Source organism: Cryptomeria japonica, unplaced genomic scaffold (genome assembly GCF_030272615.1).
Source record: "Cryptomeria japonica unplaced genomic scaffold, Sugi_1.0 HiC_scaffold_639, whole genome shotgun sequence".
NCBI classification, from domain to species: domain Eukaryota; kingdom Viridiplantae; phylum Streptophyta; class Pinopsida; order Cupressales; family Cupressaceae; genus Cryptomeria; species Cryptomeria japonica.
In genome coordinates, this window is record NW_026729437.1 from 37757 (window position 1) to 58364 (window position 20608).

General features: G+C 37.0%; 1 protein-coding gene across 1 annotated transcript in view; it reads right to left on the reverse strand.

Moving 5' to 3' along the window:
• The window catches only part of LOC131872520 (uncharacterized), a 52844-nt gene extending 35224 nt beyond the window's left edge, over nucleotides 1–17620 (reverse strand). The window contains exons 1-3 of the mRNA XM_059216083.1: nucleotides 17420–17620; nucleotides 14845–15672; nucleotides 11963–14657 (exon numbers count right to left, since the gene is read on the reverse strand). Of these exons, the coding sequence (XP_059072066.1) occupies nucleotides 11963–14657; nucleotides 14845–15672; nucleotides 17420–17620 (3724 nt within the window). The remainder of the gene's footprint in view (nucleotides 1–11962; nucleotides 14658–14844; nucleotides 15673–17419) is intronic.
• Nucleotides 17621–20608: the final 2988 nt, after the last annotated feature.

Sequence of the window (20608 nt, forward strand, 5' to 3'; positions counted from 1 at the left end):
AAAGATCCACCATAACATATGAAGATAACCTAAGACAATGCAAAATAACTCAAAAATCACAAAGATTATACCATCACATGTCCACTAGGGTTTTGATCTCCATTCTTCCTATCTCCATTGATCTTGTTTGATATGCTTGCTCTCAGATTTTTATGTGCACAAGAGCTCAATAAAGAACGGAATGTGGTTGCAAGTAGAATTGTAGTGTAGTCAATTGATCCAGTAGTTAGGGTTGTCTCATTAGGATGCTTGATTAGGGTTTGACAATGAAGAAAGCATCTCCTTAAATAGAAGACACAATATGAAATGGAGGGTTAAGATTGAGAGGTGTAAAAAGGAGGTCGGCTAGGATTAGAGGGTAGGTATAAGAAATACCAAAATAATGAAAGAGGTAGGTAGTGTAGGAAATAAGAGATGAATGACATGTGTCATGTGTAGAAAAAGATAATGAATTAATTAAATAAATAAAGATTTATTTAATTAATAGAAGAAGTAGGACAATTAAATAAATAAAATATTTATTTAATTTAGGAAAGGGATAATTTAAATAAATAAATGTATTTATTTAAATGAGAAATAAGGCTAGAAGAGGATAAATGAATTAATTAAATAAATAAAGATTTATTTAATTAATAGAAGAATTAGGCTTAGATAATTAAATAAATAAAATATTTATTTAATTAGACATGACAATTTTGGGTGTCTACACTTAGATTTTATTTATTTTTATTATGTTTAAAAATTAATTTTATTCGAATCAAAATTTACGAGGATTAATATTAAGATTAAGGATAATTAATTAGAATTAAGATTAAGATCAAAGATAAAAATAATTAATTATTTATTTATAATATTTAGATTATTATCTTCATAATTTAAACTCACCCAAATTTAGTTGCAAAATAAATATTGATAATTGTGTTAGTTCTTTGTAACAAAAATTGTTTTTGTTTTGTTGTTATTTTAGAAAAGTTTATATTTATACTTTGTATTTAATAATATTATAGGATTGAAAAGGATTATTTAATATTTTAAAATTATTGAAAATTTAAATGATTTAAAAATAATTTTGCAATAAAAATATTGTAAAATGTATAAAATTATTTTATTACAATATGTAAAATACCATTTTTATGAATTGATTATGATCCTAAATCTAATGTAAATATTAAATAATATATACCAAAATTAAATAATATAACCATTTCTTCAATTTGTGTCCTCCAATATATTAGTTAACATATTTAAATTAAGGTTAAAGATATTGTTAGTTATAATTCAATTTTTATTAGGGGTAGGGTTAATATGTGATACTAAAAATTATTATCACCCTTTCTTCAATTTGTGCCCTCCAATATATGAGTTAACATATATGTTGCTATGGGTAGGGTTACATTTGAACTAGGATTAGTGTTAGTATTAGAGTTCAAATAGGATTGGAGTTTGTGTTCCTAAGATTTAAATTAAAGTTAGTGATATCATTAGGGTTAGAATTCAATTAGGTATTAGGGGTAGGGTTAGTATGTCATATTATAAATTATTATCACACTTTTTTCAATTTGTGCCTTCCAATATGCATAACCATTGCATCTTCTTTTGGTGCAAGTGCTAGTTATTTTTTTTCAAAAAAGAATAGCTATATCATTAAATTAACAATTTTTAAGTTAGAAAGTGGATAAGAAAAAAATGAGTTGTTAAGTGATGCCAATCAGACAAAAATATAAATTCTTGAATTGAAAGATTGTGAAGTTGTGAAAAAAATTGACAAGTTACAAATTAGACTTAAATTATGTATCTTATTGTTAAATCCCAACTTTTAAAAAATAAAGATTAGAAAATAAAGTTCAAATACACACATTTTTACCATTTTCTAACATTTTGAAAATGGAATTTTTTTCAAGCAAATTAGAAAATGAAGCTCAACAACACACTCTTTCCCCATTTCTAACCTATGCTAACATTCTTAACTTTTAGCAAATTGTGCACCTCATCATTTTTGAACATTAAAGAAGGAAAGTGGTTTCTATAACTATCCATAATATGTGAATCCTAAACCAACATTGCAAGTTTCATGATAAATTTGTATGCAGCTTCAATGAATATGCAAACATAGGCAAGAGCATTGAAATGTTGGGCAAATTACACCAAATTGAGTGGAGCTTTGCGGGATGTCATAGATGCTGGATTTGTGCATGAAATGTATGTGTTGAAGAGGTTTAATTTTGGTTTGAAGATGTGATCTCATATGTATAAGTTTTTTGCCAAATAAATTAAATGGAAGTAGGTAATTTTGAATTTTAAGTTTTTGGAAGGGAAATTGATTTAAGTGGCAACAAACAAAAAGGAAGAATGTCTCTTAAATCAATCAATTTGACGAAAAGAATGGACAACAATTTTGGTTGAAGAATACTTCAAGTAGTTATTTTTTGGAAAAGATTTCAAATAATTCCATAGCACAAAAAAAAATTCTTCATGAGATCACTTCTTCCTTAAAAATAGAGCTTAAGCCCCCCTCATAGACTCCTGCCTTAGAGTATTTGGTAACTTGATATCAGAACATAGTCTCTAATAGTTTTGGGGATTTTAAGTTCTCTTGACAAATTTTCATTCTTCAGAGAACTAACATAATCTAGATAATCTGACTGATCTAAATGATGAAGGCTACCCAGTTGAAGACAAGATTCTCATCATTGTTGAATTTTTTTCCTTGATTTTCTTAATTCTAGTAGATAAGATTTTACTATTTCTCGAAACATTCATGGAAGCTTGATAATAATGAACATCCACCACCAACCCACCTATAATATCCACCCTTAGGCCACCACATTTTTTTTTTAACATCGATTGACAACTTCATCGACCAAGCTACCTCTATCTCAATCAAAATTGTTGGTATCTAACTCCTTCAATATTCACAGTTGCGATAACTCAACAATACAATATATATTTATATACTTACAATTGAAGTATTAGCCTCCCATGATCAGGGTCATCCATTGACCCAAACATCGGCCTTGAAGATTCATGCCTAATGACCCAACCTACTTATCCTCTCGTGGAAAGTTAGAGGCTCTCAGTTCTCACCCAAGAGACTACTCTCTTCTCTTGATGAGATCTTGATCTCACTCTAATCCTAGAAATTAATTTATAAAACTTATTAACTTAGCCTCATTGCAAGGAGAAACACACATTACCATCACGTGTTGGTTCCATATCCAAGAGTACCTGATAGTTGGTGTTCAATGCAGACATAGATACATAAGGGTCATAGCACATCTCCTACATTGTGATTATCACAATCACATATACACAAGGAAATATTTCCTAGACATTACAAGTTCACATGATGGCTAGCTCCAACATACATCGCATACCTAATGAGTCGCTCACACATAAATCACATAAACATTAGTGATTTTCTCATATAGGCATTACAAATGACGATGACTATCTCATATATATATCAAAAGATATGACTAATTGGCTCATTTACAAGATTCACAGATAAGTGACTGGTTCATATTCATGCATCACAAGTTAGTAGTGATTGGCTCCTATACATGCAACAATAGATAATAGTGATTGATACAAGTACAAACACCACATATAATAGCAACTGGCTCCTATAGGCATCACAGAGACAACATGTCTGACTCATCCTCAATGGCTAACTATCTCTTGTCCATAGTTCATCCTAGATAGAGAAGGAATGTCAGTGCACTATGCACTACACTGTGGGTCCCATTCTTCTCCTTGGTCATTTGCACCAACGGATTTAGGTAGAGGATTTAGTGCATCCTATACTACACCGTGGGTACATCCTCAACCCAACAGGGTCAAGTATACCATCAAACAACCGGGAAGAGGATTCGGTGCATCCTATACTACACCATGGGTCCATCCTCAGTCCCAAGGATTTCCACAACCAGTGAACCAACCTAGCCCGTTGGATTTCGACTTAATCACCTATAGGCCACTGACGACAAGTCTGTCCAACCAAGAAGAAGTAGCTTGTGACATATACCTCGTAGTGACCTTAGGGATATTGCTAGCTATCTTCTTCACAATCTTGGGTATCAGTCGACATCGATCACCCCCATGCAAGGTGAGTGCTAGTGAACCCTCCCGATACAACGGTTAGCTCTAGTTACTGCTACTCGCATGGTAAGGCAACTACCCATGCACCCATTACCATATCAAATCCTGGATAGCCCTTAGCAATCCTTCACCTCCGTGAACCCAGTGAGTGCTGGATAATCCAACATTACAATAGTATCTCTAGCCTCCACCATTGGCACGGTCTAATGACTCGACCTGCTATATGTTGCCATATCACGTCCAGGGTAGTCTAGGAAACGTCACCTCTATGAACCAGGTGATTGCCGACTAATCCCTTGCAGTATCCTAGACATCGCTCATTGGCACGGTCCAACAACTACCGTCCTTTGCATAAATATCCCGTCAGTTCACTCTTATGGGGGTCATACACATCAAGATTCACAATACTAGACAAATAGATAAGAACAACACAATCAAGTAATTGAGGAACCTGTAACTCTAGGGCTTAACTTCACCAACACATGATACAATTATAAAGAACCAACACAAGATGGCCTCATCTCGTCCTATACCCTTAAGCCATTACCGACTGTATGGTAGTCAACCCATGTTCACGTCCTTGAACTTGCTATTCGATGGTATATTACATAATATTATTCTTATTCGATTTTCTTAAATCTTTCATAATATTTTAATACCAAATCGGCCTCATCTGAAGCCTACTAGGGATGTAAGGTCAAAACATTAGGAACAACTCAGAACTTAGAGTCCCCCCCTTAGACCCCATCCCTATGGACTTGAAGTCACATGGGCATCCTCCACCAAAGGACCACCTACGTTCCCGCTTCCAAACGGGTCAAAGTTACACATAGTTCTCCTTTCAAGGTCTCTCAATGACCCCTACACATAGGTTCTTGTATCCCAAGGTTTGTTGAGGATCCCCTTCCATTAATAACACTACCCTTTAAGGATATAGAGGTCCCAATTACAATCCAACGATTAATATTCATGATTCAACATAAATATGTTGGAACCCTTTTTAGGTTCACCTTATTAACATAGAGACTAGGTTGGTCACCTATCTACCATAAATTCCCCTTGTTTACACGCATATTGCAACCATTATCATATATTACCCATAATGTACAAATTTCAATACCCAACATAGCGTGACTTGCAAGCAACCAAAGAAAATAACACTAATGTGAGGTCTTTAAACTCAGTGGATCAGTTCACTAGGTTGATGTAGCACCTTATTAAGAACCCATTTCCCACACTACCTTTACATACAATGGCGCAACCCAATATTCTCATGTTTAATAATTTCACAACAAGAAAAGTTCACCAATCACATATTTCACAATCAAAGGAGTACAACTCTATTTAGAGTTTCGTCATGAGGGGTTAAATGCTACCTTTATCAATGGCAACACAAACCTAGTAACTATTGTATCATCTTATGTTAAGGCCAATAAGGTAGAGTCTTACACATATATTAATACCACTTCGTTTCTAATCTTGCCAAATAAAAGTCAAGTGCCAATGCCAGTGTTACCCCATATGATTCCTAAAATTATGATTATCAACCATTAATAGTGCTCAACTATATGCAAGGAAAGTCAATCCCCATTCCCGAGTTAAGATAATTTATATAGATATTAGTCAACCATTTTGTCTCATACATGAGTGAGATATATAGTTAACCTTGAGAAATAAAAGGTGGTCACAAATAAGAAACATATTATAATACAAAGTATTTGGTTATCACACAAGAATAAACAACACCTCTTTGGAATGATATTATATTATTGAGGTCCATTACTACTCTAATTAAGCATATCGCTACTACATTGGAAGGTATCATTTATAACATGGCCTCCTTCCATCACAACCCTTTCCCAAGGATGTATGATGAAGGCAAGGTCATCAAGTTATATCAATGTTATGATCATGATTTGGTATACAGTTTATAATTTCTACTTGATAGTTTATAAACATTCACAAGTTCAAAATCCAAACTTGATTCAAAGTTCTACAATGATGCATAATCTCTTTATCACTCTTATATTTATACATTAGGAATTGGAAATAGAAAATAAATAGGAACGATAACCTTGAATACCTTGGTGTGTTACATGACTAATATTATAATCATCTCTCTAAAAGATCTTTAACTCAACATTGACATATTAATGTATAACTATTTATAATGATTATGATCTTTCTTAAGAACCATCCTAACTAATCTCTACTCTTCTTCCAGAGTGCAGGATACTTTGCTCCAAATGAGAGGACCAACTCTTCTTCCATTCTTTCTGCCTCCTCTGTTGATTGCAGTTTGAATGTTTTTGCCTTGGAATCGTGTTTATCATTGCAAAAGTCGACCTCAACGAGCCACAACTCCCTCTATTCCTTATTCTTGATAGATGTCCCTACTGAGTTTGCAGGCTCCCTTCGGATCTCCCTTTCTCCTTCATTCATGGAGGACAATCGATCTCTTGTGAGAAAGCTTTCCTTGTCACCAAGGCTGGAAGAATGTTGGAAACGATTGTGCAAGTTTACTCTTCCTCTCACCTCTATTTGGGGATAGCCGCGGTTTATATATCAAGAATTTCACCAAAAATGAACATGAATTTCCTTCCGACCTCCTCTCTACGCACTCTCATGCCCTCCACTGGTCTTTCTCCACATTCCGCTTTACATCGAAGAAATCGACCCCCAAAAGGCAACAATCTTCCACCTTGCATGTTCCTTCCATCGCTCTCCTCTGGGTACTCCCGAGTGTGATGAGATTTCCTCCTTGAACGGATGGATGTATGTGCCCTCTTTATGAGCTTTTACCTTCCCTCTCAACGATGGGTCACTTCAAATTTTTTTTACGCTTCTGCAGTGATTGCAGGATACACATAATGGATTTGTTGAAGTGGCTTCGAAACTTTCTAGCCAATGCAATTCGTGGAAGCAGTGCCCCATTCACATAGAGCTAATGTGGATTGATGAAAAATCTTTAGCAGGCCTAGGCCCTACAACGAAATTATTTTTTCCTCCATCCTCCTTTCCTTTCTACACTTGACGTATGCCTCTTTAATGAGGTCAAGAGTGAAATATCCAAACCCACGTGCTACCACTTCCCACAATCTGAAAAAATTTCCCCTTAAGACAGGGTCGCCATGCCCACTTTATGGCATGAACGTCCCCTTTCCCATCTACTCACTGTACTGGTCATTGAATGCGCTAATGGATGGCCATACTTTTCATCTCTCGCACACCTTATCTTGGTCTACTTGTTCACGCCAAAGATCACGGAAATGACAGCGGCATCATTCCTCATTAATACAATGCAGTCTCCCCTTAGCATTTATTTTTAAGCCGATAGGCTTTCCGTGGGGGCATGCCCAGAAAATTGTCAGTATCTCGGAATTTTTTTAAGATGGGAACGGCAAAATGTGTTAACGGTGAGATGCGAGTTGTGAAATGCGAGTTGTGAGGTATTAAATGTTAATTTACATCAATCAAATGGTGAGATGCGAATTGTGAAATGCGAGTTACAAGGTATAACATCTTATTTTACATCAATCAAACGAGTTATGAGGTATTAATTACGGGGAAAGCAGTTGATGCACGGATAAATGTGCTCCCCAAAAATTTGTCGGATAGGCGAGCTCCCGCTAGATTTGGCTATGCTTTGAAATACTTGCAAATTGCAATTTGCATAATGCGATACATGTAGTGCGTTTTGTGTCGAGTTGTAAGCTGTACGTTTTATGTGAATTTGTCAGGGAAATTAATTTGTCATTGTGGCGAGTTTGCTTCAACATTGATACGCTTTGTTGTAGTGTTGGGTTTCTTCATCTAACTAGCTCGATCCAGAGAAGGTTTTCTGGCAAGAGAATTATATTGCTGCGTTTGGTGCAGCGTGGTTGCTTTCTTGGCACAACAAATCTGATTGTCCTCACTCCTTTAAGAACCGCAATTACAAAAAAGATGCCTGTGTATTGTGTGCTCCTGTTCATTCTTCAGTCCAGACAATAGAAACGGGTCCTAATTGGGTATTTTCCCTTCATTTTGTATGCTTTGTGGTTTCTTTCACAGCGTTTTTTGGATGCTTAGGTTGATGGCAGCTACGAAAAATAGGAAACATATATCGTAACAAAGGGGTTTGCAGTTTAAAAGGTCTTTATTTGCTTATTATGGGCTTTTCCTTTAAAGTCCAGTTTCTTTGAGTTGGGTGTGCAACAGGTTTAATATTTGCTTGCCTACATTTTGGTAGTTGTAGATTATATTGTGATTGCCATCTCTGTGTTTAAGAAATTATAGAATTGTGCATAAGGGTGAAGAATGGTATTGCTACATTTTTAACTTCCTTCGTTGATAAATCCGCAAGAGTTGTGGCCTGCAAATGTCGGGTTTCTTTCTTTATGATAGATTCCATCGATAGCTCTTCCCAATCTGGGTAAGGGTAGTAAGGTAATGGACACCACCAAATAGCTTTCAACCCTACGAACTGACTCTTCTATTGGCCCACATCATCACCTTCAATTTATCGGGGCCACCCACCTCTTCGAATGAATCGATGAGGAGAGGGACAACTTGTGAAGTAGAGGATAGCTTCCTCGCTTCTGCCTGCCTTGCCAAATATGAACTGCCTCTCCCTCTGTTCAATAATGCCGATAGGGGCCCTTTCTTATCATTGTTTCTTCTAATCATATTGAAACGCCTCTCCAGAAATTTGAACCAACATTAAAAAAACCTTTGACAGTTAAACCCCATTTCCGTGCAGTATTAGAATACATTGATGAAACATTTCACTATGAGAAAGTATTTATTTTTCAAACTTCAACCAAAGTAAACAATTCCCTTGATGCATTTCCTCAAAGCATAATCGCATAGATTCTTGTGCAGTAAGATGCATAGCGTTTAAAGTGTGGAGAGGAATTTTTGAAGTTTAAAATATGAGGATTGCCTCAAACCAAATGCTATAAGAACATTATTATTATTATTATTCTTATAAGGAAATGAACCCAAAATATAATAACTAGGCACCTTGCAACCGTTACCTCGAATAAGGAAAATTAAATGGAAATTAAACCTTTCCAATATGAGCAATATTGAATTTATGGTATTGACTGGTTTTCTCCCACCAATTGCTACCAGAAAAAAGAGCCGAATGATAATTGAAAAAATATGCATTTTTATCAAGTCATTTCTTAGCCAAACACGCGATTATCAGCAAGCCTGCATCTTTAGTTTTCATTTTATATTCTATAATGTTTATAAGACTATGGCAGAATATCCATCTAGATATAGATACATTTTCGTGGCCTCTCCTAACATTATCCTCCTTGTCCAAAAATAGCATAATACGCCTCCAGACAGCCATATATATATATATATATATATATATATATATGTGCATGTATTTATGTATATGTGTATACAAATATATCTACTTATGTTTATATATACTTATGCATATATCCGTATATACATACGTGCTTGTACATCTATATATCCATGTCCATACATACATATCCATGTATATGTGCATGTACATATTTATGTTTCTACATGCACATGCATATGGATCTCTATGTCTGTGCATGCAAATATATAGCTTTGTATATATATATATATATATATATATATGTTTGTTAATTAAAATGGATTATATATTTAAAGTTGGAGACAAGCTTAGCTGCTTCTTACAATTTGATTGATAAACTTAAAGTTGTTGAAATTCTTTGCTATAGTTGGATAGCTGGAATATTCCAAAGCATAGAGATGCTATTACAAGTTCTGTCACAAATCTATTATTTAATGATAGCCATTTTTCCTTGGAGTAACTGCTTGATTGGTTGAATCTTGATAAATATTCGTTCGATAATGGTATGGCACTTGCAAACTAAAGTAATAGTAAATTAGAATAGATGATGATTTATATTCAGATTTTGTTAGTTCACTTGACACAAAACTTGAGCCTCTCCTAACATTATCCTCCTTGTCTGAAAATAACAAAAAAGGTCTGCAGACAGTCATATATATGTATGTATATATAAATATATTTGTGTGCATGTATTTATGTATGCGTATATATAAATATATCTTCTTATGTTTATATATACTTATGCATATATCCGTATACATATTGATGCTCTGCAAAAAGGATTAGAAAATCTGTTTGATGGCAACACACACAAGAGCACAAGAAATAAACGTTAGTGTTAGCAACAAAAGATTATCCTAAATAGGCATATCAAGAGAGATATTAAGCATGAATTAGAAAGCATATAAACATAAAATAAAATAGCTAATCAAGATGCTCATAGTTGCTCCTCCCTTGTTCCTCTCCTCTCCAAGTCCCAAATGAGTGTAGCTCTCAGCTTTTAGCACTAGCCATGGATGCCATATGGAGATTCAAGATGGTTGAATATGATAAGCAAATCCTATGCAAGTGTAGATAGTGATGCCGAGAAAGCTCTATGCTAATGCCAGTATAACAACAATACTCTAATGCTTCTCTCTTTTGCTTGAGGAGAAGGGTTCTATTTATAGAAGAAATGGGGAAATGAAGGGTTAAGATTGAATGGTTTAATCAAGGGCCAAGTTTGAAAGTTGGGGATCCATGTGCACAATTGGCACCAATAAAATGGTGACAAGTGTCAACATAGGATTGGGTTGAGAGAAGAGGTTGGAGGCATTAAAGGCCTGAGAAGACCTCATGGTTATCTAGAGGCTAAGGGTCAAGTCCAAATAAAGATTACCCACTAGATTAAGAGTTAATCCAAGGATAAGCCTTTGTGCAAATGTTTAAGAGATAATCATGGTCAAAGCATTAATGGCCTGATGAGACCTTTGGGTTGGGTAGAGGTTGAGTCAAAACAAATGTTTTAACCATGTGGGAGGGTTTGAGGTAACCATTAATGGTTATTGGAGACTTTGGGGATTAAGTGGTTGAAGGTTGAAAGCCTTCAATGGTTATCAAAGACTTTGAGCCATTTAGTGGTTGGAGGTTGAAAGTCTTTAATGGTTATCAAAGACTTTGAGGGTTTGAGAAGTGACTTCCCTTTTGCTTAGGAATGTGACAAAGTTTAGAGAAGGGGTTAGGTTATTTAGAAGTGATTAGAAAATTCTAGAAGGGGTTTAGGCATGCAAGTGGATTTTGTAGGAAAATGCAAGTGGGAGAAATTTTGGTATTTTCAATTAAAATAAAATCATTTATTTCAATTAAATGGTGTAATTTGCATTTGGATAAATATTCAAATAAATATTAATTTATTTAAATGAGAAAAATGAAGATAAAGCATTAAAATACTTGAAGACTTTGAGGGAAACCATTAAAGGCTTGAAGACTTTAAGGAAAACCATTAAAGTCTTAAGAAGACTATAGAAGGAAGCCATCAAGTTTGAAGACTTTAAAGTCATCAAGTTTGAATACTTTAAGGGAAACCATTAAAGGTTTCAAGTGGGTGAGGATAAATAGGATTTTAAATAAATAATTTATTTAAAATAGTTGTGCAACTTGCTTTTGTAGGAAAATACAAGTGGGTGGAGGATAAAGGTGATTTAAATAAATTATTTATTTAAAATAATTGTGCAACTTGCTTTTATAGGAAAATACAAGTGGGTAGAGGATAAAGGTGATTTAAATAAATGTTAATTTATTTAAATGTGAGAGGTGGGATTTTGGGGGATTTTTTTTTTTGTATTGATTATAAAGTGATCAAAAAAAGATTACAATGAAGAAATCCAAAGTATCAAAAAGGGGACAAGACCCCAACGGAAATACAGCTCATAAGAGCAAAACGAAAGGAGTATCTAGAGTTAATAACAGTAAGCAAAAAAAGGTGCCCAATAAACCACTAATGGAGGTGTCCATCAGTGATATCGACCTAGGTGGTCCAACCCTGTTCTCCTTCCATCCATGCAACTTTTTTCTTATTTGGAATTTCTGGAAGCATGGCTAAGATGTCTTTCTTGGAGTTTCTATTTCTCTTGATTTCTTTGCTCACTTTATCCAAAGTCTTCTCAAACACTTGAAGGTTATCCAGGTTTCTCCTCCATTCATGTCCATTCTTGAGTTCGAAAGCAAAAAAGGTGGCATGTCCGTCCTGAAGAAATCTACGAAGTTTCTTATGATCCATCATCATAGTGGTGTGCACTTGCAAGGAAATTTTTAAAGATGTGAGTTTAAGAAAAAACTCAGTAAGAACCCGGGGAGTGTCCTGGAATTTCTCTTCATTTCTGCATTTCCAGATCTGCCATAATATGTTAGAAGATAAAATATTCCAAAAAATATTAGAATCAGCTTTGAGACCTTTAATATAACCAGTAACAATTTCAATAATGGAAACATGAGTAGGGTAGTATATGCCAAAAAGATTCCAAATATTTCTAGCAAAAGAACAATCAAAGAAGATATGTCTGCTGGTTTCCGGAAGATTACAAATTTTGCAAAGATTATTATCATGGTTATTTCTCTGAATAGGAAGTCTGTCAAGAATAAAGAGCCATTTAAAGCATTTAATTTTGGGTTCCACCCAACCTTTCCAAAGAATAACGAAAAACTTCTTCCAAGAAGAAACATCCAGCGAGGAGTACCAGATTTTGTTAATATGGCCACGGATGGAATCATCATATGCAAGAATTTTGTAAATGTTATTAGCTTTAATATTGGATAGGATGGTCCCATCCGGCCATTTGCATTGTAAGTACCTTTGAGAATCAACATGGCAGGCAGGAGGGAGATTTTGCGTTGCTTTAAGAATCATGTTATAAGTTTTTTTCTGAGAGTTTGGGAGACTAAAAGTATTTTTCAGTTCCTCCCAGCTAATTAAATTATCATGTTCAAAAATGTCAATAAAGCTAATGATACCTTTGCTGGCCCAATGTTTGGCAGAACAGCCCTGTAGAAGAGCAAGGGGTTTCCCTGAAAGTTTAAGATTCCACCAGATGGACCTTTCACCATAAATTTGAGTATCATCATGAAAGCCCTTGTTAACAATAAATGGTCTAACAATATTCCAGGCTTTCCAGATAGATTTAAAAACTTCCGACCCTTGAACTGAAATGGGGAAGTTACCAATGACTAAATCATTAAAGGGCATGTTATTCCAGAATTTAGCCTTAGTAGGAAAGCCTCTCTCAATATTATTCCTAACAAGAATCTTCCATGGGGCATCTCCATTCATGGAGTGAAAGATCCATTTGGCGGCCAGGGATATACCCTGGATCCTAAGGTCTTTCAGTCCCAGCCCTCCAGTAAGTTTATCAATACAACACCATTTCCACTGGACAGAGTGCATTTTTTTTTTTCCTTGACTATCAGACCATAAAAAATCTCTAACAGCCTTCTGAATCTCAAAAATTTGGTAATTACTAAACATCCACGCAGAGGAGTAATAAATGTTGTAAGAGGATAAGATTTTTTGGCAGACCTGAAGTCTACCAACAAAGGAAATAGCACGGTTATGCCACATATTCAATTTTTTAGTGATTTTACCTTTGACCCAAAGCCACATGTCTTTCAGTGAGGGATTTATGGCAAAGGGGATGCCAAGATATTTCACAATCTTTTGGGGACCTCCCCATTGGAATTCATAATTTTTAAACCATTCAGGGGGGTGTTCATTCCATCCCAGATAGATGGACTTAGAATGCAAAATCTTAGCTCCAAAAATTTTACAGAATATCTTTAACTTGGATTGCAGATTTTCAAAGTTATCAGCAGTATTTTTAAAGAAAATAGCCGTGTCATCAGCAAATTGGCTATTGATGAGCTCCTCATTGTTGGGGAGAGATATGCCTTGGACAGTAGGGGAAAGTGTATTATCTCTAAGAAGATAAAATAGAGCATCAGAAGCAATGGCGAAGAGAGCAGGGGCCAAAGGGCAGCCTTGCCGTATGGACCTTCCCAAGGGAAAGGTATCAGACAGGGAGCCATTAATGTCAATTTGGGTGCAAGCATCCTGGAGAAGCATATTGACAGCCTTGCAGAAGAAGGGAGGAAAACCAAAAGCTTCAAGCATCATGTGAATGAAGCTCCATTCAATCCTGTCGTATGCTTTTTCGAAGTCAAGGAGTAACATGCCCGAGTTCTGACTGGACTGAGAAGCCCAGTTCATGGCTTCCCAGCTAGTAAGGACATTTTCTAAGATATACCTACCTTTAATAAAACCAGTTTGGGTAGAGCATATGAATTTAGGTAGAATTCCAGCAAGTCTAGTGGCCAGAATCTTGGCAAAGATCTTATAGGAAACATTAAGGAGTGTAATCGGTCTCCAATTTTTGATGAGAGCTTTATCTCCATCCTTGGGGATAAGCTTAATAATGCCTTTGTTGATAGATGGACCAAGAGATCCCTGGGCCAAAGCTTCATTGTAGATTTCGAGGAGGTCTTTGGCAATCCAGTGTTGATTAGCTTTGTAGAATTCAATGGGGAGGCCATCAGGGCCAGGAGTTTTATCATTTTTGAGGGAATTAATGGCATTGTTGATATCCCCTAAAGTGATATCCTCTGCAAGACAGTGCATCTTCAGAGGAGACCACCTTAGGGATAAGAATTCTGCATTGATCTCTGAGGTAGGCGGCTTCCCTCGTATCTTCAGAAGAGAAGAGCTTATGGTAGAATTGAGCAAAAGTGTACTTGATCATACCAATGTCCGAAATTTCATGGTTCTCATGGATGATCTTTTCAATAGTTTCATTATAATGTTTGTATTTGATAAGGTTGAAAAAGAACTTGGAACCACGGTCACCATATTGGAGCCAGTGTGTCCGAGATCTAACCTTAGCACCTCTGGTTTTAGTCACAAGGTGTCTTCTGAGGGTGTCTTTAGCTTTGATAACCTGAGAAGTACAGTTAAGGTCAGTGATATTAGTTTGGTTATTCACTTCTGCCTTAGTTAGTTCAGCCGAGAGAGCTTTCTCAGTGAATCGGAAGTCCTTTGCTTTCTTTTGACCAATGGTCTTGAGCAGATTTTGCCAGGCAGGGATGTTCCTATTCCAAATGTCCCTCTTTAAATCCTTCGGAAAATTGGTCTTATTAATGATGTTAATAATGTGGATGGCAGCAAGAAGATTAGTATCTTTAAGAAGGCTAACATTAAGGAGAAATTTGGAATTAGTAGTGTTGGGTCTAATCGGGGCCCTGTTGAAGGTAAAAGATGCAGTGATGGGGTGATGATCCGACAGAGTGGAGGGAGTAACAAGAACGGAGTTACCAAGATCATTAGGGAGGAAGGAGAAAAGATTTCTGTTGGCATAAAAGCGGTCGAGACGGGAGTAAATTCTATCATTCCCCTGTTGATGATTGCACCAAGTATACCAAGGCCCGGGATTATTGTTTTTATTGCCAGCAAGAGGGTCATAAAGTTGTAGAGAGTTTTTCATCTTAAACCAATGTGATTTTTTCATATCTTTCCAAGCAAAAGGGAGGCCCCCACCTTTGTTGTCCTGGTGTTCAACCATGTTGAAATCTCCAGCAATGACCCAAGGAATGCAGGGGAGGGAAGTCATCCATTCCCAAAGGGAACTTCTTTCTTTAGGATCAGTTCTTTCTGTAGAACCCTTAATAGAACGTGAGAGTGGAACTGCATGGATTTTTCCATCAAAATACTGCTACATAAAGCTAATAGACACCTGGCAATAAAAAGGGTGTAAAAAATGATTCAAAACAGAAGAAGTACATCAAAAGAAGGCAAAGAGCCCAACAAAGAAAAGATTACAAAGACTTATCCTGATCAACAAGATGATCCAACTGATGAGACAATTCCAAAGAAAGTTGTCCCCTATCCTTAATAGATCACCCCTCCATAAAGACAGAAGCCCACTTAGCAAGACAATTGACAACTCCATTCCAATATCCCAAGGAGCCATTCCCCTAGCAAGGTCACATTTTGCCAAGACAGTCTCCCGAACAAGATGCAGGATTTTCAACCACACATGTGTTGAGAAACAAGTTTGACATCTTGGAAAATCTACTGATTCCTCTCCTACCAGATGTGTCAAATAATAAAAGTTGGACCCAAAGACGAGGCAACTTGAAGAAAAGGAGTACCAACAGGTGTCTAGCCCAAGCGGTCCCAAAACTCAACCAAAGAAGCAACATGCCAATAGGTACGGTTCCAAGTTTCCCCACCAATAGTGTCAAATCCTCCTAGAGAATGAGCACTGAAAGAAAAGGTGGGTGACAATCTCCTCACTATTACAACAAAGAACACACATAGAGGGCCCACAAAAACCTCGCTTACATAAGTTATCCCAAGTAAGACATCGATTTTAAACCACTAGCCACAAGAAAAATTATATTTAGGCCAAGAAAACAATTCCAAACATATTTCCACCAAGGCACCTCTTCACCACCATAAATTTCATGAACCGACTTCTTATAGCCATAAGCAATTGAATATTTCCCAGATGACTCACTACCCCATGCTAATATATCTGGTCCCTCCAAGGAATTATAGTTCCAAGAAGAAAGAATATGGGCCAACTCTTGTCAAGACTCCTTAGAACCCCTCGGCGGCCACTCACTAGGACCCCTCCATCTATAGCCAAAAGCAGACCCAAAGTTCTAAATTGTCTTAAAATATCCTACTGAAGTCCACCCAACAACTACAAAACTATCATAAAGAGGCTATAAATGAGAATACATATAAATAATGGGAGGATTACCATCCCAAGAATCCAACCAAAAAAGAGCCTCAGAGCCCTTGTGACAAATCCAAAAAACACCCTCTTTTATGAAGTGTGCCCCAATTTTCAAAGTATGCCAAATCATAGAGCCCCTGCCTGCCAGCTGGTATCGAGGAACATTTCAATCATGAATGGTACCCAAATACTTATAAGTAAGGATACGAGCCCACAATTGATGTCGGTTGGTACACCACCTCGAGTAAAATTTTTCCGCCAAAGCCTGATTGTTCAAAACCGTTGAGAGAAGACCAAGGCCACCCTCAGTTTTAGGTTGGCAAACTAGCTCCCACTTAACCAAACTCCATTTAGAAGAGCGCAAGTTACCACTCCAAAGGAATTGACGAGACAAAGCATCGAATTCCTTAAGGAAATACCTTGGAGCAACCTAAACAAAACCCCTGTAAATAGAAAGAGCCTGAATCACAGATTGAAGAAGAGTAACACAAGCAAAAGTAGAAAGCCACCTATGATTCTGATGGTTAACCTTTCATCACAGCTTATCCAACAACCCTTGCCAAAAGGGTCTAGGTTGTCGACCAAAAACAATAGGAATACTCAGATAGATGAAAGGAAGAGAACCAATTTGGAACCTTAGAGTATTAGCAATTCTCCTTTGGATAGTATCGGGGGTATTGAAGAAATAGATTGAATACTTAAGCTCATTCACCTGCTTCCCTGAAGTAGCTAAATAGACATCAAACAACTTCCTAATTGACTCAACCTCCTGAAGAGGAGAAACCCCAATAAGAGTTGTATCATCCACAAACTGGAGATGTGAAAGCTTAGGAAATCCAATACCCCAAGTCCACCCCCTGATCACCCCTTGAGCAACCTGAGACTTGATGAAAAGTCCCAAGCCTTCAACCATGATGATAAACAAATAAGGAGAGAGGATCACCTTGCCTCAAACCCCTTGAAGAACCAAATAATTGTGATGGCTCACCATTGATAAAAACATAGAAGGAAGAAGAGGTCACACAACTCATAATCCAACTGACCCACTGCAAATTGAAGTCAAAGGCCAAGAGAATTTGACACAAAAAGCTCCATCTAACCCTATCATAAGCTTTAGCCATGTTCAATTTGATAAACATAGACCTTTCCCTAGATGTTGCCACAGAATGAATGGCTTTAGAAGAAATAACAACCCCATTGAAAATTTGTCTGCCAACCACAAAACCCCCTTGCTCATAAGAGATTAATGAAGGAAGCCAAATTTTTAGTCTTTCAGCAATCAATTTAGTGATAATTTTATACACAACATTGCAGACAGCAATGTGTCTAAAGAACTCAAGTTGATTGGCACCCTCCTTTTTAGGAATAAGAACCAGGATGTTAGAATTCAAGTTCCAAAGCATTTGCTTGCTACTATGAGATTCTTGTATAGCTGCTAACAAATCCAAATTGATGATGTCCCAAAAATCTTGAAAAAAATCAATAGGAAAACCATCTAGGCCCGGAGCTTTGCCTTTAGCCATACCAAAAACAACCTCTTCAAGTTCTGACAAAGTCACTCGATGCATGAGAGACTCATTCATCATATTAGTGACCAAAGAGGGGATACAAGCCAAGATTTGGTTCTCCTCCATAGAAGCAGGGGACACATCATCTAAGAAAAGGGCTGAATAAAATTGATATGCCTCACATGATATAGCCGGAAGGGAGGTCAACTGAATGCCAACCGAATTGATTAGGGAGGATATCACGCTCCTCTACCGACAAGCCTGGACAAATTAATGGAAAAAAGTATTATTATGGTCACATGCTTGAAGCCAATGATTTCGATCTTTTGGCTTCCAAAAGATCTCCTCTTGAAGCTCCCACTCTTCCAAATCCTTCAAGGCCCGAGACTCAGCAGATCCCAAAACTTCAGTGAAACCAAATTCACGAATATGCCGAGTAATAGCACCAACGCACTTCTGAGAACCTCTTTTCCTTCAAGATAGAACACACCCTGCTCCATTTCTTTAGTTGATATCTCACAAATTGCAACTCCTTAACAAAAGTATACATAGATGTACCATAGGCAGGTACCCCATCATGCCACCAACGAGCCATGAGATCATGGAGAGAAGCCTCTCGGAGCCACATTAGTTGGAACTTGAATGGAGTATTTTGATGACCACAAAAAAACCCAATAGAAAACTTAATTGGCCAATGATCAGAACCCTGCCAGCCTAGGATCTTTGAGCTAGACAACACCCTATCCCCTACCCAAAAGAAAGAGACCCAAAATATGTATAGTCTCTCAGAAATAGTATCTGCTCCACACCGCTGATGGGTCCAAGTAAAGATGCCATTAAAGGGCTTGACATCAACTAGTCCCAGAAAATCTACATTATCCTGAAAGAGAATGGAGGAAGGATCCAATCTGGCCTATCCGCCCCTCTTCTCAGCTAAGCTCAGGATAGAGTTAAATTCACCAGCAAGAACCCAAGGTAGGAAATGAGTACCAGACCGAATATGCCTAAGATGAGACCACAACTAGGATTTTCCTCGAATATCAATGGGAGCATAGACATTAGTAACCAGAAAAATGTCATTGGACTCCAAACTAGAGGCAACCAAGGAAAGAGAAAATTGACTAGAGAGCCACCAAAGAGGAGTAACCTTACGCGAATCCCAAAAGAGAGCTAATCTGCCTGAACAACTTGAAGAATCAATACACTGACACTGGCCATAACTGGCCGTAACACCACATTGTTGAAGCTTACTGAAACATAAGATCAACATAAAGCTTAGTCTTTTGAATACAAAATATATCTGGAGAATGAACACCCACCAAATCACGAATAGCTTTTTGATGGGAGGAGCTATTCAATCCCCACACATTCCGAGAAAGAATAATCATTTAAGAGAATGTGGAAAGTGGGAGTCAGTAGTCTTCACCAACCCAGACTCCACTAACAAATCCCCAACTGAATGAAACTTCTCCTGATCTGTTTTACGACCTCCTTTAGGGGTTTCCAATGCACTCCTCTTATGAGGCTGCTGAAGCAAACCCAAAGCTTGAGAAGAACCTTTGCTCTTGCTAGATTTCGAAACCTTTTTGGCCAAGTCTGCCAAAACCACATCATCCTGCAAGATACTAGAATCATCAGATTTGTGTGTCTACTGACCAAGAGAAATTTCTAGAGGTAACTGGGGTGCCTGAGAAGTCGGGACATAACCATCCACCCCCTCAGTCCTTCCCAAGCCCACTGCTCTAGAAGATACTTCCATTGGAATCCCTTCCTCCAATGCCAAAACCTCAAAATGATTAAAATCCTGCTCATTCTGCCTATGCTTGAGAGACTGCTTTTGCCTCCTGCCTTTAGAACGAGGTTTAACTGGCACAAATCCATCCCCTACAGAAACTCCACAACACAGAAGAAACCCACGCCAAATCACAGCACCCAAACACTCTCCGAGCACACCACACTGGCAGAAAACGAACATGCAGGCTGGGGTAAAACCCTAGCCCGCAAAGACGACCTTCGCACTCTCCATTCGCGTTTTTTAATGAATCAAAGCTGATAGACACTTAAACCATTGACTGAACTAACATTCTTGCGGAAAATTAAATATCTATAAAGCTATTCTCAAACTTTACCATGCAGTTCCAGTCTAACCATTTGAAACATCCCCGATTCAAAAATATAGAAAAAAGCCATCCCTTTTTTTTCCCTGCCATAACCATGTTCTCAAAATTTCAACTTTACAATTAATTGAAGTACGTTGTGTTCTCAAATTTCAGTTATTAGTTAAATATGATGTCAAAAGATCGGATCAATCTTTGTTCAAGGAAAACCCAATTTAAAGCTCTAACTATCTCTTCGAGAGGAATTAGAAGAACATTTTACTATCTCCATTGAAA